The sequence below is a fragment of the Chionomys nivalis genome, chromosome 10 (genome assembly GCF_950005125.1).
Source record: "Chionomys nivalis chromosome 10, mChiNiv1.1, whole genome shotgun sequence".
Taxonomy (NCBI): domain Eukaryota; kingdom Metazoa; phylum Chordata; class Mammalia; order Rodentia; family Cricetidae; genus Chionomys; species Chionomys nivalis.
This window is the reverse complement of record NC_080095.1, coordinates 12,181,997-12,194,149: the sequence shown is the minus strand read 5'-3', so window position 1 is coordinate 12,194,149 and position 12,153 is coordinate 12,181,997. Positions and strand designations below refer to the sequence as shown.

Sequence of the window (12,153 nt, the reverse complement as noted above, 5' to 3'; positions counted from 1 at the left end):
AGGAAGGGTGGATACGGGAGCAGAGAATTATATATTCTAATTAAGGGAGCCATCATAGGGTTGGCAAGAAACTTGACTCTAGAGGGGCTCGCAGGTGTCCAGGGAGATGTCCCCAGCTCGTACCTTGGGCAACTGAAATGACCCTATCCTATACTGATGAATATCTTGCATATCACCTTAGAACATTCATCTGGCGATGGATCGAGATAGAGACAGAGACCCAATTTGGAGCCACGGACTGAGCTCTTAAGGTCCAAATGAGGAGCCGAAGGAGGGGGAGGGAAATGGGAAATGGGGAGGAGGCGGAAATTTTAATTAAAAAAGAATAAAATAAAGAAAAATAATAAAAAAATAAAACCTTTGAATCAGAAAAAAAAAAAGAAAGAAATGGGTGTGACAGCAATTCAGGTGTACCATATAGGGAATGTGGAGACTGGACAATCACTGTGAATAACTGGAAAATCAGACAATCCAGTCGTTGAGATCCAGGCCCACAGTTAGTATTTATCTCAAAACAAGTGTTGCAGATTGTTAGAGAAATGCTTCATACCTCAGCACACACACACACACACACACACACACACACACTCAGAAGTGAGGGAGAAAGAGTGAGAGTGAGAGAGATTGAGATAGACACAGGTAGACAGAGGGTAACAGGGAGAAACAGTATAATAAATAAACACACACAACAGAACAGGAAACAGAAATTCGAATAAGCAATTGGACATTCAAGGATTACTACACACAATATCTGTAGAGAAAATCCCTAAGTGTGATATGGAGAGACAGTGCAGACACAGAGAAGTCCTGTCTTCCATATTTCTCTGAGGAGGCTCTTCTGTAACCTAGATTTCTAAGTGCTCTCAGCGCCCCCTGCTGGTCCTGTGTTCCCCACAGGCATGTTTTTGTCTGAGTTCACAGTAACATTCACTCATTGTGTTTCTTGCACAGTAATACATAGCTGTGTCTTCAGACCTCAGTCCGCTCATTTCCAGGTACAGAGTGTTCTTGGCATTGTCTCTGGAGATTGTGAACCGGCCCTTCACAGCGTCGATATACCAGGTGCTACCACCACCACTGCTAATGTATGCGACCCACTCCAACCCCTTCCCGGGAGCCTGGCGGACCCAGCCCATTGCATAACTACTAAAGGTGAATCCAGAGGCTGCACAGGAGAGTTTCAGGGACTTTCCAGGCTGCACTAAGTCTCCCCCAGACTCCAGCAACTGCACCTCACACTGGCCACCTGTAAACACAAAGAATTCTGGTTAAAAAACTGACACAGAAGAATTTTTTCTTTCTCATGTCCACACAACACACAGCATCTCATCTTTATGAATTACCTTTTAAAATAAGGACAAAGAAAACCAGTATGAACCCCAAGTCCATGGTAAGTGGCCCGTGTTCAGTGCTGACAACTGACTGGGAGGACTTGGGAATCCAGGGCTGGTCTCCTTTTCCAGAGCTGAAGGGTCAGGACATGTCTGGTTTTTATAGGCAAAAGATGGCTTATTTGCATATCTTCCTGACATAGCAGGCTCTGTAGTTGGGCCTGGTCAGAAGGCAGTACTCAGAGCAGATATAAGACACCAAACACACTGATGACAGTTATAGAAATTGAAGCATTAATGTAGCTCTGTATACATAATATTCTTGTTAGGGATTCACCACACTTTATTCTAGTTCTCTTTTTACCATATGTATGGAAAATGCTGTGTTTCCACACCATCATGTCTCTTTAGGGTCAATGTGAAATAGAAAATCTCCACACACAGCTGTGTTCTATATATCAGCTCTGTCTGTCCCTTTGTCTCTGCTGGACATGGCTTCTTCCTGAGGTGAATCCTGACAGGAACACTTGAAACTTTTCTGAAATCTGCTCAGTTCTGAGTGGTACTATCATATGCCCCAATGGACTTTGGCAAGTGATACATTCATTGTTCTGCCTGTCTTCCTCTCAGTGGAGACATATTTGTATTTGCAACACTTAGTTGTTTGCATCCTGAAGTTCTCTCTATGATTACTTTGTTCTTCCCACTCTGCCAATCCCAACTCAATACCAGGAAACACATGGCTGTTTTCATGTTAACTTAGGTCACTTTTATTTCTGCATATTTATATTTCCTTCATAATGGGGTCATTTAGCAATTGTCTATAACCAAACACAAACTTCTGCATGAATTTTGTATTTTCAGAAGGCTTTGTTTTTATTTTCCCAAACTCTAGTGTTTTGCTTTCTACCCACTCAGTTTCTTTTTCTCACTACACCCAACTTTTTCTTTGAAAACCATTGTGTTACCCTGTGTTTTTCCCTCTTGTCCTTCACTTAAGATGCCTTTTCCTGTATTGACTTCCATTCTAGTTCCAAGTCTACACAGCAGAAGCCAGTACACCAAACACACAGAGTCTCAGACACACAGTCTGGATTCTCTATAAGGCAGAAACTCTCCTTCCTAATCTTCAATGTGTTGTGTGATATGAGATTTCCAGTCTCATTCAAATTTCTACAAGGCTCAAAGAACATTGATGAAGTGGATGTGGGAAGATTGTGAGGTGTGGAGTCCAGGGAAGGCTGTTGTGAAATGCTGTCTTCTGAACATGACATGGATATCACAATCATGGACTCATAATGGTTGTTACTGTCTGTATAACCCAAATAGGCCCTGGTAGAGATAGGCCTGAAATTTCTTGGTCCTACTTCTTACTGAGGAGCAGTTGGAAATACATTTTTCTGGACAAGGGATATAGTCACTCTTTTTTGAGGGTATGGTCACTGGTATGTTTCCTATGTTGCAGTGCTTGGGTTCACATACATGTAGATTTGAACATCACTAACTGTTCATAAGTAAGTATAAGGTTGGTAGGAACCCATGTTTGGAATATGTGGGAGGAGCTGGGTAGAAAACATCACACATAGTGATCATAAACAGAAGGAATAAAGAAGATTAGTAAAAACTGTATAGCTGAGGCTTAAAACAAAAATTCAGAGAGCAAATGATTAAAGAATATTGATAAATATCAAATAACTTGGTAGGCAGCTTTATTTGGGATCATCTTCCCATCCAGCTAAGAACTGGTGGGGTCCTTCAATTATGTATAAAAAAATCTATTTGCAGATAATCCTATACATGATTTGTAAAATATCTTTTCACATTTGGTTAGCTGTTACTTTGTTCTAAGATGACAATATCCCATCATCAATCAGAATTAGGGGGAAAACATATCATTCCTTTCCCACCCTTTCATGGTTCATTGCAGAAACAGTTATTCTGGTGTTTGATTTTATATATGTATCATGTAGGTATCCCCTTTTCTTTAAAATTATCCATAATGAATCACAGGACATATTGAAGAGAAGAGAAATAAATTCAAGGGCATTTCTATAAACAACTATTACTTCTTTTCTACTCCAGAGGAAATATTTTGCCTGTGCCTATTTGTTTAATAATTTATTTACCTTAATGTGAATATGTGAAGTCTTTTAATTCATATTTGTAGGCTCTCCATAAAATGTTCCGGATAATCTAGGTCAAAAGTAAAAACCTGGGATTAGAATAGAGGTATTGGTCCTGATATATTTTAGGTCCAACAAACTCATTAAACTTTTACCCTATTCATTCATTTCAGGAACAACCATGTAAGCTAATCCTCACAGTGACCCTGGAAAATATGACAATGGAACCTTTGAGTTCAACATGATGTGGATTTGTTCAATTCATGGTTATGTATTCTTCTGTCAGGTTTCTAAGAATGTAGTCAATGTGATCTCCTAAGCTTCATCACACACTATTGGTGTCACTGCCTGAATTTCAGGAGAAGTCTCAGCCTCAGATGAAAAGATTCTCTTTTCCTTTTTAAATCTGCTCCAAGTCTGTAATCCATTAACATGGATCCCACAGCCAACATGGATTCTCTGAAGACACTTCACTATCCCCCACATGAGACACCCACTCTTCATGCCACCAACAACAGAGAGAGCAGAGGAGTAATTTTTGGAGTAACGAAAGCACAAACTGTGAAAATCACAGAACTCAGTTGTCTATGAGAATGTTTAAAGAGAGATGAACCAGGAACTGGAGGTGATATCTGTTGGGATGTGCTTCATTGTGGTCAAGAAATTTGTGGTCTAATTTGCACAATATGCCTATAGAGGAATCATTTGCTTGGATTTTGAAGTGCAACCTAATTTTTACCAAAATGCTAATGTTCAAAAATAGAATTTTGCAACAGTTATAACAACTGTACACTTTCATAAGGTCCTATTAGTTTAAAAGTAAAAAAAAATAAATATATAAATAAATAAATAAAACTTTGGAAATTAACATCAATTCAGGGCAGTTGTGGTTTCTCTATAACAAGTTTCAAAATAAAGAGGATGAATGAAAGATTATTCAAAATTTCTAATCTGTATTACAAAATTGGCAATCAACAACGTTTGCAATTTCATACTCCTGATTTATATATATATATAGTCTATACATGTATATATATTTATAAATATATGTATATATAATAAAATGTATATATTGAATATATATATAATTAATGTGCTGTTTTGTCTAACAAGAATTAGCCATCCTAAAGGATTGTGGGGTAACACAGATGATTAGTGTGTAATTAAAAAGCAAGATTAATAGGCTATGACAAGTAAAGTGTACTCTAGAGTATTTCTTTCTGTAAAAGAAGAAAAATCAAAGGTTATGGCATCAAACAGGTATAATTGAAGCATATTCCTGTACTTCCTAGTTTCTGAAGTCACCACCTCTGGTATTCAGAGTTCCCGTTGGTCCTCAGCATCCCCTGCTGGTCTGACTAGTGAGGTTTCTGTCCAAGTTCACACTGGAGTTCTCTCATTGTGTGTCTGGCACAGTAATACATGGCTGTGTTAGAAGTTTGCAGATTGTTCAGTTTTATGAAAACACAGCTCTTGGAGGTGTATGGATATTTTATTTGTGATCTAACAAATAAAGCTTCCTGAAGACCAGAGTGCAGAACTAAGTCACTGGATAGCCATAGACATCAGTCAATGGTGGCACACACCTGTAAATCCAGCACTAGGAAGACAGAGGTGGACAGATCTCTGTGAGTGCAATGCTGCACTGGGATACTTTCTGTGTGAAACAGAAACGGAGCTCACACAAAGGTGATCCCAGCACCTGGAATCATATGCCTTTAATCCCAGCACTAGGGTGGCAGAGACTGGCTTGACCTGGCTAGGCAGAGAGAGAAATATAAGACAAAAGGAGACAAGAGCTCAGATCCAGTCTGAGGTTTCAGTCTGAGAGGCAGTCTGAGGTCCTGGAGAGACAGCATTCAGTCGGAGGCTTTGTAGAGACAGGACCTTCCCCATTTGGTTTGAGCATTGGTAGAGGTGAAGACTCACTAGTGGCTGAATACTCTGCTTTTCTGATCCTTCAGTTGTTGCCCCTCGTAGCTGACTTAGGCTCTTTATCATTAAGTACAATTAGAATTCTTGCAACAGGAGGTGTCCCTGCTGATGTTGACTTGGGATTTGAGATCAGAATTATAATTTGTGCTTCCACCACTCCAGATTCTTCACATCCACTTCAGACACTTTCCTGGAGGCTGACAGACACAGCTTACACCATGACTGTATAATGAGAATCTACAGATAGATAGTTTAGGTGAGGGACAGGGTCTGTGAGGGCTGTACTAGACCAGTTCCTTACTCCTTCAGCTGCGCCTGAGACAGGGAACCAGGGAACAGGCACAGTCATCATGATACAGGCATCCCACAGATGACATGCCTGCATCTCTTTTCTGAAACCCTGAAACACGTAGAGCTTGGAAATGTCACCAGGCAGAAGAGCAGCACCAGGGCACCCATGCCCTACTGGAGGCCTTAGTGAGAAGGAGATGGGGCTTCTCTTCTAAGCCTGGAATTTTAGTCTGAGCATGAGGGCTGCTTTGCATTGTGGGAGGTTCCTGAGAGGATAAAAGGAAGCACAGGTCATGGTTTACACTTTTTCCTCAGGTTTCTTAGAATTGCCCTTGAGTTTCTTAGAGGACCTGGAGAAAAAAAAAAAAAAAAAAAAAAAAAAAAAGAGTAACATTTTTCTGACACTGAATTCCCACTTGCATATAAATAGGAAATTGTATGATCCTGTGCAGACCTTAGGTGCAAAACATTAAGTGACTCCACATTCATGCTGTGCAGATAACAGGGGATACCACATCCTCAGTGCATATCCCTGTAAATCCCAGCGGACTGTTTAAATGGAATTTAGTCATTAGATTCACTTCAGCCTCTTCCTGATGTGAAATCAGGATTAAGGAACTACTTGAAATCCTTTCTGTTGGCATTGCAGTTAATTTTTTTTATCACTCACCTAGAAAATCCAACTTGTGAGGATGCAACTCACAAACCTTTAGTACATATTATTTAATTTTTTTTCCTAAGAGGAGATTCAAGGGATTGATTTTCATACACATAAGTGGTGTCAGGGACACCACACCTGGATATTTCTTAGTTCCTATTTTCTGTTTTAAAAAATAAACTGTATGGATATTGACCACAGTTAATATGATATTATGTTCTTCATATATGTAGTGAGTTGATATTCTGAGATATCCGCCCAAACAATAACTGTGTAGTCACCCAACAGTGGACACATAAGTGAGAACATGATGTTGGGCACAGTGAATAAAGATTCCAGAACCGTACAGTAGTATAGGACCATTTCTAAAAACACAGGCAGAAGAGAAATAAATGCATTATGATCATTTCCCTGATATGCATACTCATCATACACTTGTGAGGTTCATTCATAAATAACAACTGTAAAAATTTTTATTTTACATTATTAAATTATAGTACCATTTGCTTATATTTAATATTTTTAAGATGTAAACAATAATTTGTGATATTTCTAATTATACTACTATTACATTCATAATTATAATATTAATCAATCAACTTTTTAATTTCTGGATTTCTCCTTATCAATTACAATACTTTAGAGATATCAATAATTTTATTTTTTACCTAGTAAGAAAAAAATTTACAAAGTCTATGACTCACTCAAACAAGTTTAAAGTAAGAATTGTTATAAAATGATTTAAAGTTGGAAAAGAATATAATATATTTGGAGCTACCAGGCACTGATGAAATGTATTTTTACGTCTGGTCTGACTGAACCAGGCTCAGCCACTTATTCTGAGACCATCTTCTGGACCAATAGGCAACTGCTCAGATTTTTCAGTTATTTATATTAAGACCTATTTGCAGAAAAAATCTATACATAATTTATAAAATAGTTATTTGCAAGAATTTGTCTATTTTGCAATCAACACCAAATAGATGGTCATACAGAATAAAGGAAAGGACAGCATAGGAATCTATGTGCTCTAGTCAAACACTATCAGTACACTTGTTATAAGAGTACCTTCTCCAGTGTTTCTGACCTTGAGATTGTGCATGCCATGATTCTGCACTCACAACATCTAGTTGTGGTTTCCTTTATAACTCCCTAGAACAATCCCTATACATTCAAAAGCAGACTAATTCAAGAGACTTTCCATGTCCTCTTAATTTTTTCTGTTGTACTTAAGAGGAGGATACTTCTACTTTTTTTTTTGTTTATTAATTTACTGACACTGATATAGATATGTGAGCAGTCCTTTGGGATATAGTCTTAGAATCTCAATATCTTGTCATGGATAATTTTTATCATAGTGTAAATGCTTAGGATTAGAACCTCTAGTTATTGACTTTGGTATATTTTAGGTCTAACCAGATTGTTTAAAACTTTCTCCCTGCTCATACCTAGTCCCCAGCATTCATGCATTATGATCCTCAGCCTGACCCCGGGTAACATGAGACTGAATAAGCTGTTTTCTGCTTTGTTTGTAATTATTCAATTCATTGTTTTAAGTCCTAATATAAAGATTCTAAGAATCTAGACACTTCTGTATCTATACAAACCTTCTACACTCACTGGTGGTATCACTGCAGCTATAATAAAAACTGATGATAGACGGGACAAGGACTGGAGCTGACATCTAGTAAAACATGCACACTGGAGGCTGAGAATTTCTTGATCTGAGGATTTAGGACACACCTGCAGAGGAACCAGTCTTTGGATTTTGATCTGAAATGTAAATTTTACCATAGGGAAATACATAAAAATGTGAATTGTCAGAAGTGATAATGAAGTGAACACTTCCCCTAAGTCCTGGTGGTTTAGAATAAGAAAAGAATGAATATTAAATTTTCAAGATTTCTTGTGAAAGGAACATTAATTCAGGCTACAAATAGTTTTTCCATCATGTCAACAAAATAACTTCAAAACATTACAAATTTCTGTAAATTCGTAAACATATTTAATGATCTTACACTTAACAATTGTCCTAACTTACAGTCTCTTTTTGAAATATGTATTTACACACACACACACACATTCACAGACACATATAATGTATTGAATGGAATTAAGTGGAAATGTATTTGTAAATACATGGCACATGTAAAATTATGTCTCAATCTGTCTGACAAGAAGAAGCAAATTCATAGCTTTGTGGGTATAATCCATTGGTTCTACCTTGGGAAAAAAAAATAGGAAGCTTAATAGGCTTCAACAGTTGAGAGGGACCTCAACTGGACTTTTTTGAAAGAAAGAAGAAACCTCACATTTTAAAATTAAAACAAGAGTTCATGCAGCATAGTCTATAACTTCCATGTTTCTGAAGTGACCCCTAATGGTCTTGGAACTCCTGTTGGTCCTTTGCATTTCCTCTTGCTTCCAAGTTTCTCTGAAGAGGGGCTTTCTGCAGGCTCACACTGGATTTTCCTCACTGTGTGTCAGTCACACTAATACATGTCTGTGTCTTCAGTTTGCAGAGTGTTGCATTTTAAGAAAACTTGTCTCTGTGAGGTGTCCCTGCTGATGGTGACTCAGGATTTGAGAATTGAACTATATTTGCACTGATACAGAGATTCACAGGAAGATGTAAGTGGTGACTTTGACAGTGTTCATCATTTTTGAGTTGATGGAGTTTTAGGATGCTCTCCATTCTGAGACCATAATGAAGAAGAAATGTCAGCCCCACAACTCTCTGAGCTAGTGGGTTGCCAGCCCAGCTTCTGGCTTCTGACTTTTACTGGTAAATAGAACAATAGAGATTTAGTTACAAACTACATTTTGTGGAAGTGGCGGCTTTGGATCTGATTGACTCAGACGTGAGGTGACTAGTAGCCATTAAGTCACAATTACTTTCTGAAAGAGCAGCAGCTACAGGTGCAATCACTGTGAAGGTGTTAAAAGAACAAATTTTTATTTTTATATACCTAGAAGAAAAGGAGATGATAAAATTAAAGTGAACATGGCAAAAATTAGCAGTTTCAAATATATTTTAAATGATAAATCAAGAATCATTAAAATCATCTGAACTTAAAACATACGGAATCTTCCTTGTTGAGAAAAGAGAGGAATAACAGTTACAAAATTTATAACCACAAAATGTTATATCTTGCATGTTTAATATAAACAGAATGTATTTTAGCAATTAAAATCCAAACATTATATTTCAAATTTTCTGGATAATTTTGTCTCCTGTGAATAAACAGGACTGTGTCTATACTGTCTGAGAATCAGGAAAACGTAAGAACTGGTGCCTAATCTTGACCAAATTGCAGCCCAATATTTACAGCATGGTCTTCTCTAATAAAGCCTGCAAATAGGACCCAGTGTCCACATCCTACAATACATTCTGAATACAAGTATTTCTGTGAATTATGACAAATCCTAGGGCTTCTTGTCAGAGTGCCCCAGGCTGTGGACAGTAGGTGGAGATTTCAGGATTTCCCATTGGTAAGTGGTAACAAAGAGACTTAGAGATGTTATCTCTGTTGCCCAGGATTATGGAGCAGTTGGAGTTTGTCTCACAGGTGGACAATAGCAAAATGAAGATTTTTATATTCCACTTATCTGAGAAATGCATCGAACACATCAAGTGAGCATAACTATTGTAAATAAAAATGCCCCATGTTCTCTAAAATAATCATGAGGCAATCATGAAAGGGGCTTCAAGGTAACAATGAATATTTCTTTCCTGTCTTATATTATAATATTTTCATAGGTGTTTATTCACTTGAAAACTTTGCAGGATGTTGATATTTGAATGCACAAATTATTATATGGCCACATTAATTCAATAAATTAATTTACAGAAATATAATCAATTTACCTCTGTTCCCACTTGTATTTATGGACAACTGCCATACTGAAAACAATTAAATGAAAATAAGAATGATGTGATACCTACAATCGCAATTAATTGTGAGTATCTCTGTGAGATTTGACACCTCAGGCTTCACTTATAGAGAGTCCAGCAGTGAGAGACAGTAGAACAGTGGAATATGGAAATAATCATTGAAAAGCAATAATCTATTTTAATTGAAAATATCATTTTCTTCAGATCCTCACATAGAAGTGAGAATGTTGGGCATGTGTTCTTGTATACAAAATTGTTGTGGTTCACCAAACTTCTTTACAATAACATAACAGAACCATGTTCCCTTTTACAAGGCACAGGGTCCATTTCTCTCCAGCCTCATAGTACTGTGATATCTTTCTTTCCTTTAGTAAATGGGTCTTGAATTATTGGTTACAAGCAACTTATTCTTTTGGCTTTAACTTTCATTTTTATGTTGATCAAAGATGCTGGTTCTATGCAACCTACTGTGCCCACATGCATTGGCCAAGATTGAAGAACCAAAAGAGACATTGGCAAGCAGTAAAATGTCTGTTCACGAGGGAATTAGACCTATGTGCTATCCTTAGACTCAAATTTCAGACAAGAGATAGAAATGAGTTATATTTGAGAAGAAAAATGAGACTGAACTCTTGGATGAGACAAAAAGGTTAGAAGTTAAATGCCCTAACCATTTACTTTTTTGAAATTTTCTATATGTATCAAAGTTTCATATAAACTATGGACCACCCATATAAACATTGGGTTAACTCTCAACAGTGGAGGAGAAAATGAAATATTTTGTTTTTAATTATGTGTGTATGTTTCTGTGTGAGTAGTGTACTGTGCATGGGGACAAATAGAGACCATGGGTTCTCCAGACTTACAGGTAGGTATGACTTAACCATTGTCTGTGCCAGAAATTGAAACTGTTTCCCTGCAAGAACAATATGCTCTGTGAACCTCTGAGTTGCTTCCCGAATGTGCAGATGAGCAGTGGCAACCTTCCCTTTTATGTTTGCTGCAGCTCAATTCTCAACAGTTGAAATGTCAAACCAATCTGCATGAACATGGAGGGTATCATAACAGCCAGGCATCAAGAGGATAAAATGACCACTTAATCTGTGGAACTTAAGAAGCTCATTTTAGGAATAGTAAATAGGGAAGACTGATCATAGTTTAGACAGTGTAGAGTGAGACTAATCAGTTATTTGGGAAGGATTATCCCAAATAAGAAGTTATATGGAAGTTGACCAAAGTTAATAAGAACACATCTTGTTTTCAATTATGAATAAAGTCGGTTTTAAAGTTAGACAGACCCCCAAACAATACCTATTTGTTTTGCCTGAGAAACCACTGCTTCTAAGTCTGATAGGAAAGCTAATTTTTACCAAGATGCAATTGCATAAAATGGGATCTGTCAAAAGTAATAATCAATTCTATTCTTTTATGGGACCTTCTTGGTGTAGAAGGAAATTATGGATATTTCAGTTTCCAGGGTGTTGTGGGAAAATGACTTTAAATTAGGAAAGCTGTGGTTTCTCTATCACAGGTGCAAAAACAAAGAGGACAAATTACAGCTCTTTTAAAGTTCTCTAGCTTATAACTGAACATAACATCCAACAAGTGTCATAACTGCTCACTCCTTTAAAATATCTACATATATAAGAAAATGTGTGAATATGTAGGTATATGTGTGTGTATGTAAAACATGTAAAGTTATATGTTATTCTATCTATAACAAGGAGCAGATTGTTATCTTACAGGACTTGTAAGAAAAGCTATTTGTTATAGTATTTGAAAAATAGGAAGTTTATTAAACTATGACAGTGAAAAGACACCTCTAGAGAATTTTTTTTTATACGTGTTTGGAAGAGGAAAACACAGATTCTAATGTTGAAGCATATTCTCATCCATAATAGTCTATAACTTCTTATCTTG

General features: G+C 37.1%; 1 gene segment (V, D, J or C); it reads right to left on the bottom strand.

The window, feature by feature from the left end:
* Nucleotides 1-863: 863 nt before the first annotated feature.
* Nucleotides 864-1,416, bottom strand: LOC130882878 (Ig heavy chain V region 914-like). The segment is given in 2 exon segments: nucleotides 864-1,246; nucleotides 1,344-1,416. Coding segments are annotated over 2 exon segments (429 nt in total).
* Between the last annotated feature and the right edge of the window lie 10,737 nt (nucleotides 1,417-12,153).